Below are 17306 nucleotides of genomic sequence, written 5' to 3'. Positions count from 1 at the left end.
GATTTTTACACAGATCCTTTCAGATGTTCTAACTCTGGCACTGGTACCATTGCCCTTATCACTACCCCTATCACTATCCCCACAGTTACCTCCAGCCATTTTGGAGCTTGGCTTGTTGTTTTTTAATTGAAATAACAATGCCTTGAAGATGCTTGGAGGTTTTTCTTATCTTACACTTTTCCAAACTTTTACCCACCAGTTTATCTTGAAAGAAAAGAGTAATAACTGCACCTATAGAGATTTTTTTTTGTTGGATTCAAAGTGCTTAACCCCAATGCACTTATTACACACAAAATACAGGAGGGGTGGTTGCATTTATTTGTTGCAGTAGAAACATCAGAGTTCTACAATATCTTAAAAATTAGCAAATGTATTGTGGCATTAACCTTTGTGGTCCACAGCCCATATTGTCAGATCCATGGTGAAGATGAGCTCAAAGATAAGCACAAAACCGAAGAGGAGCACAAAAACAGAATCCGCCTCAGTGAATGAATGCTGTAAAATCCTAATCCTCTGTTAAGAAACTAATTTTACTAGATGCCTATAGCATTCCACTCACCTTCCTTTTTCATTCCTTGGCTGAAGCTAATGTTACATATCCATTATGAAATGACATACTAACAAATTTCAAAGATTAAGGCGACAATGCAGAAGGCTGTGAGCAGGAAAAATAAAAAGTGCTTTTGAATATCCACATACAGAATCAAAAGCTCACAAGCTAGTAATTATTTCCCTTGCATAATTTTGTTTTAATCATGTCAGCTTCTTACATGGCCTATGAGGAAAAAATAACTGTTCCATTGCTGAAGCCAGTTTCTGCATGCAAAACAGAACTGCTATATTCTAGTCTTAAATTTTGAATGTCCTCTATTCAACTGCAATTTTGTGCCTTTTAGTCTAGTCTGAGGCACATATGCTTGCTCTTAATAATGCCTAGAAAGAGCTAATGGAAATAAATGGATGCTGAATTAAATCCTCAATTGCTACATAATACCTGAACTATATATCTTGAAATGAGGAAGAAGGATTATTTTCAGAATAATATTATCATTCAGAATAATACTGTCATCTGGAGCAGAATAAAATATGACGATACTTTCTCCTTAAATACACAATCCAGTTATTTTTTCCCTATCAAATCCAATTTAGATTGCATATTTTATAACTATATATTTCCAGTTTAAACTTCAAAAAGGCATAACTAAAAAGTCAACCAAATATATGATTCTTTTTAGTCTATTTCAGTGAAATCCTTTAAAATATACAGTCCTCTGCCTTCTTGTACAGAAGTGATGTAACAGTCTCAACAAAAGTTCCTACCCTGAATATGCTAATCTTTTACTGCAGGATTCTGAAGGGTTTTTTAATTCTTTTTGTTTTCAGTATAGCAATAGCATCATTCAGGGTGAAGACTAGGAAACACATACAACAAAGCCCTGATCTAATTGGAAGCCAGAAATTAATTTCCAAGACTTGTTATTTCAACTATAGTTACACATCTCAGAAGTAATCTGTCTTTCTGGAATATTTCTTCAAGTAAGTATATCCATTTATTTGGTCAGGAAAATGAAAGGTACCTTTGGTTTCAATCACTTGTCTTTTGAAGCTTGCTTTTAATCATGCTCCTCAGTACAAGTAGAAAACTGCCACTGATTGACATTCTGAGTTCATTGGAAGCTGTATTCATGTGAAGAAAGCAACAAAAGAAAGACATTAATCTTTATGCATGCCAGCTATTACGGTAGTTGACCCAAGAAGCCATATAGACCAGTGGCATATTTATATGCATCTTTCATGTTATGGTCACAACCACCATACTAACCATTAGACTATGCAAAACTGCTTTCTGAGATTAGCTATTAGAGATCATTCTTGTTTATCAAGAAATGATGAACAATGGGAAGAAAGATGAAAAGGGATAAGCATATCACATTGGTTCTAACACAAATATACAGCTTTAATTTGATGACAATGGGTTGGAGCCATAAGAGAAGGGGTGATTTTTCCTGATTCCCCATGCCACAGTAGACCCCCACAGCATGCCTACCACTAGTCCTGGGGCAGAGTTGCTGACTCCCAGGAAGTACTGGGGGACATGGTGGGACTGTAATGAGTGGGGAAGGTAGCAGTTTTCCATTATGTGAGCCAAACTTCTCTATGATGCTTAGGAATATGACCAGAACACAACCAACATGTTTAGAAAGTTTAAATGTGGCATCTCAGAGATATTGAAAAACAGAAGCCCTAGTCTTATTTTCATTCTCACATTCTGTAATGGTGGAACCAAATCCCGCCCATAATCTAACTGAAACCAATGGCAGCTATGCAGTTCAATCCATTCAGGTTCTGTGGTTCAGTGATAGAGCCTCTGCTTGGCATGCAGAAAGACCCAAATTTAATCCTTGATGTCTCCATTTAAAGGGAACAAGCAGTAGGTTAACTGAAAGACCTCAGCCTGTGGCCCTGGAGACTTTCCGCACAGGGCCAAAAACAGCGGCCCAGGGATGGAAAAACACCAGTCCCTGGGGAGCTGTTTGCACAGGCAAACTGCGCCAAAGATGCCACTTCCCCATCCCCCCCACTCACCACGTCCTCCAGCGTCGGTCTGGAGGGCTGCTGAGACCCGCCCATGCTGCCCTCCGACCCCTGGAAGTCGGAGGGCAGGATGGGCGGGTCCCTGCAGCCCTCCAGACCGATGCTGGAGGACGTGAGTGGGGGGGGGACGCAGAAGAGGCAGCTCCATGCAGAGCCACCTCTTCTGCACCTGCCTCTGCGGGGGCTGCTCACACGCTCCCTTGCGAATGGCCCCCTCCCCTCCACCGGCATAATTTCTGCTGGTGGAGAGGCGCCCTTTCCGCTGTGCGGAAAGGGCCTTGTTTGGTGTCAGTTTGAGTAGACAATACTGAACATGGACTGATTCAGTATAAGGCAACTTCATGTGTTCACATTTCTGGATGAGACCCAAGACTTCTCACACCTTGCAAATCAAGGTTGTGGGAACTCACTCTTCTGGGGAAAAAGCCTCCTCCTGTATTCCACAATAACAACACAGTCTCACTACTTCTTTTGCAAAAGCCCTTTGGTGTGGAAGAAAGTCTGTAAAAGAAATACATCTCCAACTTCAGCAAAATCAATTAAAACTAAACTGAAATAATATCTATGGACCTTTCCCGTACGAAAAGTAAAATAATCTGCCCCATTGATTTCAGTGGCATTCTTAAGAATAAGTTTAAGTTTGTCCACTTGAAATCAGTGGAATTTGAAAGTGCATCACATTCCTTGATTGCTCATTTTGTAAATCCAAATGTAAAATAATTTACACTGCAGTTGGGAAATTTCATCACAAATAGTGCAAAGTTTCTTCCTTAATTAATAAAGCATTGTTATCATTGTATATTCAGCCTTGTGATATAAAAACATAAAAATACAACAACATAAAAATTCAACTTACCCACTTTTTTATGTTTTGCCAGATTTTGAACAGAAACTCAGCAGGTTTTATTTAAGGTTCAAGAAACCATTTCTAGCCCAAAATCTGCAGATAAAGCCCTAGAGTACAATCTAATTTTGGAAGAAAAAAGTAAAAATAATAGTTAATTCAAGCATTAACTGTTCAATAATTAATTCAAGCAAATTACCTTTTAAATACACCAGTAATCAGGGAAAAAATTACAGAAATATGAAAAGTCTTGTTTTTTGTATTTGATACCCATCCAGCTGCAAGTATTTTAATTATAATAATCCTGAAAAGAATGTGGAATTAATTATTTTCAGATGAGCCATTTTTGTCTGTCTGAATGAAAAAAATGTTTGTTTTATTTGTAACTGATATCTTCACAATTGATTTTTCCAAAAACATTGTGCAAAAATAAGTATCAAAGCTGTTCTCTAATCCCAGAATTCACACCAACAATCAAATGTTCCTGTTAGCTGCAGTTCCAATACAACATAACAATCTATTGAATAAATATATCAAGAATAAAAGACTGAAGTACAAATGATATGTCTAGGAGGGTTCCATGATGTTTCACGGAAAAAAACTTGGAGGGTTTTTTTTCATTGTTTGCAAATCAGTCACAAGCAAAACATTAAATAATGTTTTTCTCTATTCTATAATCCTTATGTATGTTTTAGCTGAAGTTCATAATTTTTAAGTCTTGCTGATTAAACATGTGCTCAAATCTTATCCATTCAATGGAATTTTGAAGGGTGCTTAATTTAGAACTTTTGTGCTTGTTTACCATTAATAATATACTCCAAATGATGTCACTGTGCACTGGCAGATGTTCATGCAAATAAGTGATGCAATTGTCACTTTACATTACAACAAGTTTATGAAACCTTATCTATTAAAAGTATCTCACACAGTAGGAATTTATATCAATGCTGAGATGCCTCAAATGACCCCATTTATATCAAATGTAGATACCTTGAAGACCCTTTTTAATTTGGTTTGTGAATTTCTGAATTATCCCAGTATTAAATCACGTTGAGAAAGTATGTTCTAATAACTGCAGAACAATTTTAATGATGACAACCTAATATGATACTTCTGAACTGTTTGCATCAAGTAAAGCTCTGGAGATTTTATTTCATATTATCTCAGAGGCCAAAATAATTCCACTTAAATATTTATGAAACAATGGTGGGGGGGGGGGGAATATCCTTCTGTTCACAAGCAGCCAGACGATATATGAGTGGTACAAGAGAAAGAAGGATGTAATGTGATTAGCCAGACTGCTGAGTCACATACTATGGATGAAAACATGTTCTCATCATTGCGTTACAATTGTACACTAGTTTAGCCTCATTCCTTCCCTTTATCAAGGAAGAGTATACACAAGGAAATTCATCATTTGGTGGCAGCCATATCAAGTAATGGCTTGCCTGTATGAAACCACGATCAAAGCTAAAACACGATAGAACTCTCATATCACTTCAAATTACAATATCTTTTCAGCAGGCAAGTGGGAGAAATGCACGTTCAAGTCTGGTTCCATGTTAGTTAAAAAACTCCCAGCTAGCACACTGGGATTAGGGGTTCTAGCTTAGTCTTCTCCCTACTGCACTAGATGCACAAGGAATATTTTTTTTCCACTATGACAGAGAATTTTTGCAATCACCCACCTGCATTCTGAACTGATGCAGTCCTAAGAAGGCTGCTCACTACAGACTTCATTTGCTGTACACATTACTCTTTTCTGCCTGTAACATTCCCTAATTTATCCAGGTGATATAAATTAATTTCTATGACTTGTAGAGGGGCTTTTTTCAGGACAAGAGGGTGGGAGCAGTAGATCAGTTTCACACCCTTTCTAGCCATACAATGATTGTATGCATCTAATTTACATGATTATTCATACTTCCTCCTTTTCTGTTATTACTGCAGCACTTTGACAAATGTTTAACAATTAATGGATTTATTACATATGTTTGTGGACATTTTTCTGAATTCTTGTTCTAATTCAAAATCTCCTAATCTAGAATCTCACAATAATGTAGTTGTTGATGCTTATTCTAAAGTTTCTGTTCCTCCTTTTTTGAATCAAGATATGGCTGTCAATAGTGGTAGTGAAATTCACAGAGCCAATATTTTTTTTGTCCCCAAATATTAATACTGGTTGGATCCAGTGGTAATTCCCACTGGCAGAAGGGATTTCTGTTGGTTGAATTGGACTTTCTTGCTTCCCTACTCTCAATGAAGCCCAAAATTCTGGTCCTAGAGAACAGGTGACCAAAGGTATAGCATGAGTGGTAAATCAAGGTTCTGTAATAGTAAAAGGAAGCGATGAAAAACGCCTCTTCTTCCATTACCTGAAGATTACAACTGGATCCAGCTCTTTGTCTTTATTAAGTGTATTTTGCACTCTTCCATTACATCTGTACCCGGAGTGATAATTCCTGCATTGCTAGTTGCATGATTTAATATTTAAGCCATAACTGAGAGAAGCAATATCACAAAAACATGTATAGTTGTGTAGGATAGTAGCATGTACACTACTCTGAGCTTCTAGGAGGAACTGTAAAATCCAAATGTGATGAGGAAATAAACCATGAAAGTGAAGAGCAATCTTATGTTGTTTCTTTTAATTGGTTGACTGAATATCGCATAATCATTGGATTTTGATGTCTAGAACCACTTCAAAAAGTAGGCAAAAACTTCTGTAGAACTTAATGCTAGTGTAAAAATGCTATTATGTAGCCTGCCTGAATGCCCAAGAACTAATTCCTGCTTTTCCAAACCCTCAGTTCAGATGGTTATGTCACATTAAAGTACATTTGCACTACAGCACAACCCTTAAGGCAATCTTCAGCCATATAAATGCCTATTGAAACAGCTCCAATATGACATCTACTTTACAATATGGGCATACCATGTATGCCAGGTGACTACTTTGCATGGCATAGACAGTTGATGCATGCATAACCAATGACTGTTAATGATGCAAAAACACTCCCTATGATACAAGTCCAACAGAACAAATCACTATTCACATTAAATCATAAATATACACCATGTATCATACAGAAGTGATCTAGGCATTGTTCATATGTCTAGAGAGGATGAGATGCCATTTGTTCTCTCATCCAGAGAAATCGAATAATATGGTCTTACATTGCCTCATGGAGGTCTAACTAGATTGCTGTAAAAACAAGCACTTATTCTTTTTGCCCTAGAACAAATTTCAAGTTCAGTGGTACCTCAAAGATTAATCTAGTTTTCCAGGGCATAATCTTTTGTGAGTAAAATTGTACTTTCTTAGCTCTAATTAATTTCTTTCTCCATATTTCTCCTTAACCTTTGATAAAGTTTGAGAATATCTATGAATATTGTTTAATGCTGATCAATTATTTGATATCACTATTCAAAATCAAATTATAGTGGACCCATGATAATATTTAAGAGTGACAGTATTCAATAGATAGTATGCAATAGAATTAGTGGCATACTATTTGAGATTTATTAGAATTTTATTATCAATGCCTGACAATGCCTTTGCTTTCAATGGTCTTAGAAAGGTGCAATCTGCTCAGATGCAAGTCCCATTTTATTCAATGGGTATTACTGCAGGAAAGCATTTTTAGGATTGTATCCTATGAAATCTAAAACTCTTTTTTTCATTTTTGATGTAAGGCTGATACATTGGGACTTAAAGTAAGAGAAGGTTCTTCAGATATATGGGTCCTAAGTCCAATCTCATTACACAACCCCTCTGGTGCTCTGCCTAAAATTGTACTTCAGTTACTGGTTTAATCTTAGGCAAAAATGCACTTGCCCTATCAAATTTTTCCAAAAGACTTGCAGATAGCATATAGGAAAGTTTAGTATGCCTCTATTGGCAGCTTATAAGGGAATACATGAAATTAGATGTGTTGGCATTAGAATTCATTATTTGGTTATCACTTGATTAACATAAATATCGTTGATGGGCAGCCCAATCCAGATGGGGGAGGGGGAATTGTGCCATGGAAAAAGTAGATGGTCTTGCCAATAGGTTTGCCAGCTTAAGAGGCACTCATGCTAGCAGAGGGTGCAAAAACATTGGTGGCCCGCTAACTATAGCTCTGCAGCAGGCAAACCCAGAAGTACGGGCTGATGTGAAATTATGCTGGCGTCCAAGCAGATGCCAGTGAATGGAGGGACGGTGTGTTCCCAGGGGTGGAGCTGACATTATTTGGCTTCCACCAGTGTTCCATCCTGGGAATGCTGGCCCCTGGCCCTGCATATTTGTGCCACACAGAACTGCAGTGTAAGCTTGTTTGTCCTGTGTGGTGATTTGAGCAGCTAAATAAATTTAAATGTTTCCTCCTTTCTGTGATGCCTGAAACCCCTGTGAAGGTGGCATAGCACTACCTTTGCAGCGCTGTCCATGGCTGACACACGCCCCATCTGGATTCTACTATAAGACTGCAATCCTAAAACACTTCCTGAGAGTAAGACCCGTTGAATAAATCAGGACTTATTTTTTGAGTAAAAGTATATAAGATTACTCCCTAATTGTATGAGTTTTTCACATTTTTATTGGGCTTAGAAGAATGCAACTTTGCTTAGGTTGACACTGTTAGTAATGACAATCAAGTAATTGACTGAAATCTGCATTAGTTTACATATGAATAAAACAATAGTTCTAAAGAAGAAAAACATTCTACTTTGATATTAGAAGATGTATGTGTATATCATTTTAGGTCCCAGATCAAATAAGGTTTCCAAAAAATTTGCATCTTTCTTCTAAAAATTTGCATCTTTTTCATAAAATTTTCATAAGATTTTTCATAAAATCTTTTTTCTACTTAACACCCATAGTAAATACTGACATAAACATAATCAACATTTTAGAATGTCAGCAGCCTGATTAATTCTGAACGCATTTTGAACTAAACAAAAGATTTTAAAAAGACTTATCTAACTTATTAATAGCCAAACACTGCAGCCTTTTTGACCATTAAAAAAAATAAAAGTTATGACAAGATGGCACAAAAAACATACCATGGATAATCTAGTCTTTTGCCTTGAGGAAGTCTTCTTTCAATTCTGGAATTTTCACCTGTTCTATTCATCCAAAATCCTACATTTCTAGACTATCCCATAACTGTTTTGGTACACAAATTGCTTAATTTATAGCTGGCTTTTAGTCATTGAAACATTAACTCTGTATCTCAAGGTTCCTGTATGAACAGAATGAAGTGACTTGAATAACCCAGAATTTTACAGTTTTTCTGCCAAACTCATTCCAGACTCAAATTGCCTATCATCAATAATTCTAGATACAACAATGTTTCTATTTTTCCTCAGCAAGTATACATCATGCTGAAGAATGTCTTCTTAGGTTCTGGATCTCACTGTTGACCCATTGTTATGTTACTGCTTCCATTGCCTATGAAAGAGAACATCCTGAGGGGATGAAGCATTGCCCAGTGCAGGAGTAAAACTGGTTGAATACATTTAACTTTCAAACTTCCTACACTGTAACAATGTTAATTCTGAGTCTCATAATTCCTCTTCTTAACCTTAAGAAAAATCAGCCCCTAACAGAAGACTGCATGTAATAATTAAAAGCAGAGAAAAGAGAGGAACCCCAAACCACATTCGCAAACCAGAGATTACTAATGCCAATTAAGGCCCAGTTCAACGTTGTATTACTATTTCAAGACCCTTCAAACTTTCTGAAATATTTAACCAATATCATAAACTGTGGATTCTGAATATTGAATTTGAAAGAAAATATAACACTGATCTTGTGGCATCTTTCTGGCACTATATCCATTTTATATTCACTGTAACTATTGATCAAAACCTTTTTTGATCACTATCCCCTGCTACATGCACACGCATACACACATACACACCTTATTTTTAAAAAATTTCTTAAAGAAGCCAAGTGAATGAAATTGTGCATTAGTTTTGGTCTGATGGTTTGGAAAAGACTGATTTAGGGAAAAATGATTATAAAATTTTACTTCACAATCCTTTTTTCCATATCACAGATAATCATAATTAAAGACTATGGAATTCATGTAATGTTAGTCGCGTAGCCAATCAGCATCACACACAGAAAAATACAAGAAAATAAACAGGCAGGATTCACTCTTCCAATGATTGTCATTGAACATTAGTAAACATTCACAGTATGAAGTTTCTGTCAGAATATCTCCAGCATATAAAGTAGTGCAAAAAAAGCAATCCAGTCAGTTTGCCTCCACAGCCAGACCATGTCGAATGATTTTCTTTGTTCAGTTCTTCTATGTATTACTCAACAAATGCTGCAATGCCTCCAAAAGAGTGGTACAAAAATAAACCATTTCTGCGGGTTCAGCAGCCTCTTCAAGAACTGGATATCCAGTTGTTGTTTTTTAAAAAACCACTTTAAATATTATAAGATTAAATTTGGTCTTCCTATAGAGTAACTTTTTCCCCACCACCATATTTAGCATTTTCAAATAAAAGACTATGGAATCCACTGAATTATGGTAGCTGTTCTTAAAGCATTAACAAATGAATACATGGCTACTGAACTTCATTGTTTCTTACATAGTAAATACCTTTAAATGCCAACTTTTACCACTGGGTAGTGAGTGGGGTGGGCAGTTAAACACACCATTCTTAAAAGTAAAATAATCTCCTTCATGTGCAAAACACCTGCATTCTAGTAAAAATATAGACTTTGAAACTACTTCAGGTAAAGCCCCCTCCATAAGTTATATCATTTACTTGATATGTAATACAAGTTAACTAATGCCTTTTTATTCATATTTAACCAGTAAATGGCATATTTCTATATGCTTGTTTAGACTCCTGTTTGCATATTTTGTTTTTTTAACCAATGCATTCCTTAATGCATAAATAGGTTTGGAAACAGTCAAAGTTAAACATCCGTTTCCACAGATTTTGCATTGATACAGTTCTGTTTTGCTGTCTCATTGCCATTTCCTGTGACCTGACATTTTTTCTCCTTTACACAAAGAGACTCTTTAATCCCTTCTTCCATCTCCAAATACTCTGATTTGTCCTCTGTAGAAGAAGATGACGAGCTTCGGAATTTCTTTAGTATTGTTGGAAGGTATGGACAACTGACAGCATTTTGTGTCAGCTGGGTCTGTTCATCGTTTTCAGTCTCTCTGTGATAAAAATAGTTAAAGTTGGAGACAATCACTGGCACTGGTAAAGCAATAGTTAACACACCTGCAATGGCACACAGGGACCCAACTATTTTCCCACCCACTGTTATGGGTTTCATGTCCCCATAACCAACAGTAGTCATGGTCACAACAGCCCACCAAAAGGCATCTGGGATGCTTTGAAAATGGGTGGCAGACTCATCAGCTTCTGCAAAATAAACAGCACTGGAAAATAAAATGACTCCAATAAAAAGGAAGAAGATCAACAGCCCGAGTTCCCTCATGCTAGCCCTGAGCGTGTGACCCAGGATCTGCAAACCCTTAGAGTGTCTGGAGAGTTTGAAGATACGAAACACCCTGACAAGACGAATGATCCTCAGTATAGCAAAAGACATGGCCTGTTGACCGTTACTGCCCTGTTGCTGGGCCAAGTCTGTGCCCAGGGTGATGAAATAAGGCAAAATGGAGACAATGTCTATGATGTTCATGATGTTCTTGAAGAAGGCTGCTTTGCTGGGGCAAGCAAAACAACGCACTGTAAACTCAAAAGAGAACCAAATGATGCAAACAGTTTCCACAATGAAAAAGGGATCATTAAATATAGTGTGCCCTCCACCTTGCAGTTGTAATGTCTCATTATCATTCTCCAGGTTTAAGGTCAAAATAAGCTCTTTTTCATCTCTGAATTCTGGCAGGGTCTCCAGACAGAAAATTACAATGGAGATTAAGATGACCAAAACCGACACAATGGCGATGACTCGGGCTGGGCTGGAGCTCTCGGGGTACTCAAAAAGCAGCCAAATTTGCTTCTTAAATTCATTCTCAGGCAACACTTTGTCATCCTCTTCCTTCACAAAACCTTCATCTTCCCTGAACTTTAGCATGGCCTCCTCTCCAAGTTCATAGAATTTCACTTCCTCACTGAAGATGTCAAAGGGTACATTAACAGGCCTTTTCAGTCTCCCACCAGACTGGTAATAGTAAAGAATTGCATCAAAGCTGGGCCGGTTCCTATCAAAGAAATACTCATTCCGGAGTGGGTCAAAGAATCTGCCTCGTTTTGCTGGATCACCCAGCAATGTCTCAGGGAATTGAGCCAAGGTCTTCAGCTGTGTTTCAAATCGCAAGCCTGAAACATTGATTACAACCCTTTCACAGCACTCATACTCACTATAGCGAACCGCAGTGTAGCCCCCAGGTCCAGCTCCATCATCAGGTGGCTGGTCTGAATAGGAATACTCATCTTCACCCCCTTCATCACTGTAGACCTTTTCTTCCTCATCTTCCTCATCTTCCCCATCTTCATCACCATCTTCCTCATCTTCCTCACTCAAGTCTTTCAGGATCTTCTCCTCAGAACCACTGAGGGGCAGCAATTCAGAGCAAGGGAAGGAGGCACCAAACTCTCTGCCACCAAGATAATGTCTCTTCTTCGTTCTTTGCTTTCTTCTTTTACTGCTCTGGTGATGTTCCCTGTGGGTTGCATTGCTGCCACAGGAAGAGGAGGAAGCCCCACGACCCTGTTCTTGATGATAATGATGATAAGGTCCTCCTCCTCCAGAAGCCCCTGTTTCTACAGCTGCTGTTGCAGCTGCTACAGCAGCAGCTGCTGCTGCTCTGGACTGTGCCAGTCGTTCTCTTTCTCTGGCTCTTGCCTGGGCCGCAAATCCATATGGCATGTGGCTGTTGCACCCAGAGCTTTCTGCACTAACCATTGCAACCTCCATGGTGTATCTGTTTGCTTAAAAGACTCAAGAAGAAAAGAGAAATGTCTGATTTGTCAATAGTCACCACTGGATGTTTTGCATTGGAACTTCAAGACCCATTAGATTTGGGAAACAATTCTTTGGAAACATTGTTGCAGCCTATTAGCAAACCTGTATTGTTTCCAAAAGGCAAGTGTTCCATTTTCCTTGCGCTCAAAAGGTTTGACACAAATTACTGACAGCTGTTTGGACAAGTACAGCAAAATGAATAGTCTTCCAATGTTCTTAGGACATTTTGCTGGATCTTGCCCTTTTACATTGGATATTCCATTGCTTCTGGGATTCTTCAGTGGTCTGTGTAAAATCCACAAATTTGAGCTCATGATTTTCCATGAAGCTGCTAGTAAGGAATGAACCTAAGCAAAGTCAGCAAGATAGCGGTTCAGAAGTGTCAGCTTTTTAGTTCTTGAAAACAAGTGTGTGCAAAATAGCCACTATTCTCAGAATTCACCTCCATCAAATGCTTTGGCCCAGTGATCTGATTTCTGATGAAAACTGTTATTTAGAGGATTGAAGGGCTTCCAAATATCGCTTGGTTTCCACAGTGAGGAGGTCTTAGCACACCCACTTTCACCAGTCTGTCAGCAGTGACTTAAATTTGGGAGGACATCATCCAGGGCAAAAGGAATTACAGCAGGCAAAGGAGGGGGAGGAGATAGTTGAAAAGACATTTCTGCTGCATTCTCCATTGGAGACGAGAGGCTGGATCACCCTTTGGTTATTCTCCTGCAGTAGAAGCTCTTAACCTAAGGCACATACAGTCACAGAAACAAAAAGAAAAGAACATAGAAGGTTGGGTCACAGTCCAGAGAGGGTATTTCATAACAAAACACTCAGATTTGCCTCCCAGATCTCCAGTGTTGTACATCCACTAACACCACACACATTTTTTGTTCCTGTGTGCTTCATTGGTCTATATATAGACATAGTTAAAGTACTATGAAGGTACATGCACACCCACATCTGACTCCTGTTATCTCCAAGGAGAGGATCTCAATTGCAAATCTACATTGCAATGTGCAGGTAGCCCTTTATTATATAACATGCATATAGATATATGCCTATGTAGCATGCACGTCTGCATATAGAGCAGGTGTGAAAAGACATAGATGACATATAGGTATGACTTGGGTCTTCCTATCCTCTTCCACATAGAGACATTGTGTTACTATCTTGAGAATCTGAGTGGAAATCTATATTGCAATGCACCAGTATTTCTGTATGGTAGTAAAAGTACAATGTACTTAAGAAGTGTGTATATTTGTGTCAGAGATTTGTAAAAACTAGTATGGGTTGTGTGCTTCTAGGTTTGTAATATATGTATATGCCACAATTATGAGCAATACATGTATTCAGGGAGCAGTGTATGCATACAATGCATAACTGAATCAAGAGAATAATACGGGTAAATATCACCCCACTAACTGCAGGTTGCATTCAAATATGGATCAAATAATGTGCAATTCTTGCTGACTTGGAAGCTATGCCTTTATAATTCATTGTGTACAATAATACCCCAACACTTTCTTAAATCAAATTATGCCTTTCAAAATCTACAGTTTTCCCGAAAAGATTTGTGGCTGTTTTAGAAGAGAAGGCACGATTGCATCGCATGTGGAATATCAAACAGGGGAGGCAATGAAGCTCAAACATGCGCTCGAACACACACATACACACGCTTAGCGTTTTTTTAAAAAACATGCCCCCAACCCTCTCAATCAATCGAAGCTGTTAAAGGAGAGACAGTGCTGATCTACATATACCCCCCACCCCCACCCCCCAAAAAAGAAAGAAAGAAAATCATGCAGGGAGAGGTGCATGCCTTTCTGCTTACCGCTGTAGGCACAAAAAAAGCAGCGCGGTTCCATTATAAGGCTCTGGAAAGCGAGCGAGATCGAGAGGGAAAAAAGCGAGGTTTCTCAGAGCAACCTGTTTTCACAGGTGTAAGGCTCAAGGAATGGAGGGGGGGGGAGCTATAGGCGAAGGAGTGATTGATTTTCTTCGCGTCTCTTCTGCGCGAAGCGAGACCAGCTCCTGGTGGGCGACCAGCCCGAGTTTGGGTCTGGACCTGAGGGCAGGCGAGCCAAGCGATCACTTCTTTCGGCTTTGTTCTCGGCAGGATAGAGCCATCAGCGAGGAAAATCCAGGTTTCGGTAGAAGTCAAGCGGAGGAGGGGGAGGAGATTTGGGGCTTGTCTTTTATGGTATCAGTTTAGGGATGCTTGTGCGCTTGCTGTCCTTTCGCAGTCCAGCCTTGCCCGCTGAACAATTGTTGCAAATCGCCCGTTCAAAATAATCTCTCGCCCTGAGCAGACTGTTGCTATTGACAAAGGAGATGCGCTGCGCCTCTTGCCTAGAGGCGTCGCCCCCTCCCGCTCCGGCTCACGCACGCACCAAGCCGCTGCCTCTCATCGCCTTGTGTAGTTTGGGCATCCAAAAGTCACTCGGGCTGCGAGCGGCGTCCGCCACTTGTTGTTGCTCTGGCTTTCTGTGCAATTTTTCCCCCTGCCGCCCGCCCGCCAATAAAGAAAAAAAAAATTACAGCGTAATCTGCAAAGGTTTTTCGGATTCGCCGGTTCCTTATAAGCACCCGCGCATCAGACAGTACAATATTCTTATGGATACAAGTACGGTTACGTTTTTTTCTCTCTGCCCGCTGCGTCTCCCCCTTTGCAGAAGTCTCCAGCCCAATTCTCAATTGTGTTTACGTATCTACTGAAGGACAAACGCCTGGGCTAGGTCTGATTTATTCCCCAGGTTTTCCAGCTCTTTATCGGCCCCTAGCGGTCAGCATCCCCTTAACACCTTTTATTTTCCCTTTTCTGCTCTGGCATTTGGCATTCACTTTCAGTATTAACCTATTAATTATTGAAAGAAATATTCCAAAGATAAATTATAGATACTCCAACTAGTAAAACTTTCAATTCAGACTACTATAGGCCCCAGTTCCTTAAAAAAACAGCCAACTAATGTGGCTATCAGCATTTCAGAAGAAAGCAATGCAGAAAAAAATTAAGGGGAAAGATAGAAGTGCAAACTATATTGTATGTTGAACAATGGAAAGTAAGACATGAAGTGTGCTGGATACAATACCGTTATTTGGAGAGAACAGAAAGATTAATGACAGAAAATGTGTATCACAAATTGGAAATGTGCTATAGGGAATGATTACTAACAATATCCTCAGTCTAGAACCTTATTCACAAGGTATAAGAGCAGCAAGGTGCAATTAGAAAAAAGTCTATCTACACCCCCAATATGTATTGAGAGACAAGGTATGTTGCCTTGTAGCCTTTCTTCAGTACAAACAAAAAAGGATAGAGGCATTGAGGTGTTTCCCACACATAGATAGGCTTTTGTTGTTGTCCCATTGCTGATTCAGCAATGATTCAGTTCCTGATTCAGCACTGTTCCTGATTCAGCACAAAAACAATATTATAAAATACGTAAATTAGGTTCTCAGAATTCTTAGTTTAAATAAAAAAATAAGTCACCCTTTAATCACAGATGTATAATAGGAAATCCATATCTCTGCAATGTAAAGGTCTAGAAGCTTACTTTACATATTTTTTAAGTTAAAAATTCAGAGGCTAATAGAGTCTGAAATGTAGAGCACCTGTCTTTTTATTCATGTTACCTAAAAGGTACATCACCTGGCTAACTGAGGTTTCCTTGCCAATATACACAGACCAAATGCCTCCAACTCCAAATTTTTAAACTCTGTGTTCCCAGTGTCATATTAAGCTGTTGCTTTTGATTGATTTAAAGGCCTCTATATTCAAACTAAAATATCAGCAACAGGTCTCAACTTTATGATGTAGCAAGCTGAAATTAAGCTATGTTAATCTGTATAAAACAGCTGCTCCTTTGTGGCTCTGTCCTCTAATGCTTGTGATACTGTGAGAATAGAAATTCTGTGCAGGGGTGACAGGATCACATGCAAAGAGCTATACTATACTCCCCCAATCTAGCCTCTGATATGAGGAAAGTATCTCCCTGGTGATCCAACTCCTGCTGCATGGTGCTTATATTCTTTCATTATGGGGAGCAGCATAGAATGGACCTATGCATGCTATTTACAACATTTCCTTGTAAGGATGCTCCAGCACTCACCCATTTGGCTCATGTCCTACTCCCACATTGCAAGCATGGAGATGATTGTTTGGAAGGCAGCTCAATTGTTTGCTGAAGGAGAAGGCAGGGAAGGTCCAGCTTCACAAATGTCTTGTACTGGCCTATTGTAGGGTCCAACCCCATTTCCACAATTCAGTGCAGTTAACTTTCTGTGAAATTAGTGGAACTCAAGTGTGTATTATGCTGATAGTCTGTGACCAATGTCTATACTTTCTATTATTTGTGTTGTACTCTACTGTGACCAATACCTATATTTTCTATTGTGTTCTAAGTACATGTTACATAGGACAATATCTCTTAGCCCTGCAAAGAACTTTCTCACCCCTCCATGTACCAACATCATCCATTTCTTGATACTTCCCAGGGAAACAAGTGCTGAAAATGAATTTCTGTAACTAGTACACAATTAAAAAGTCATTCATTAAACCTTAGATTGCAACCATCAATGTCTACTGCCAGAAGACAGAATATTTCACCATGCTTAACCTGCCTTAAAAATAACTGGAATTTTTACACAGTCTGATAGATGGCTGCCATAAAAATGTGGAATGGTGTATGAATGTTTGGGTTTTACTATCCAGACAGCATGTTGTAAATTACAGGAAGACAGAGAGATGTGTTCTTCTCAGAAACCTCCTTCTTCTGATGCATCTAAGTGGATGGGGCTGCAAAACTACAGACACTGTTTGTCATACTGTCCAACTGTCCCTAATTTTTAATTCATTGATTTCCATGGGTTAAATATGATTATTCCATGATTAAATATGCTTAAGTGTGTGCTGAAATGCCT

At 38.8% G+C, this 17306-nt stretch overlaps 1 protein-coding gene across 1 annotated transcript; it reads right to left on the bottom strand.

The window, feature by feature from the left end:
* Positions 1-295: 295 nt before the first annotated feature.
* On the bottom strand, positions 296-15081 carry KCNA4 (potassium voltage-gated channel subfamily A member 4). Its single transcript, XM_048486942.1, has 4 exons — positions 14218-15081; positions 3452-13129; positions 1578-1677; positions 296-655 (listed from the first exon to the last, which is right to left on the bottom strand). The coding sequence occupies exon 2, from the start codon at positions 12342-12344 to the stop codon at positions 10365-10367; it is 1980 nt and encodes a 659-aa protein (XP_048342899.1). The 5' UTR covers positions 12345-13129; positions 14218-15081; the 3' UTR covers positions 296-655; positions 1578-1677; positions 3452-10364.
* Positions 15082-17306: the final 2225 nt, after the last annotated feature.

The sequence above is a fragment of the Sphaerodactylus townsendi genome, linkage group LG02 (assembly GCF_021028975.2).
Source record: "Sphaerodactylus townsendi isolate TG3544 linkage group LG02, MPM_Stown_v2.3, whole genome shotgun sequence".
Classification (NCBI taxonomy): Eukaryota; Metazoa; Chordata; class Lepidosauria; order Squamata; family Sphaerodactylidae; genus Sphaerodactylus; species Sphaerodactylus townsendi.
This window is presented reverse-complemented; position numbering and strand designations above follow the sequence as displayed.

Excerpts from the sequence above, each read along its gene's own strand:
- KCNA4 (XM_048486942.1), bottom strand. The coding sequence starts at position 12,344 with ATGGAGGTTGCAATGGTTAGTGCAGAAAGCTCTGGGTGCAACAGCCAC.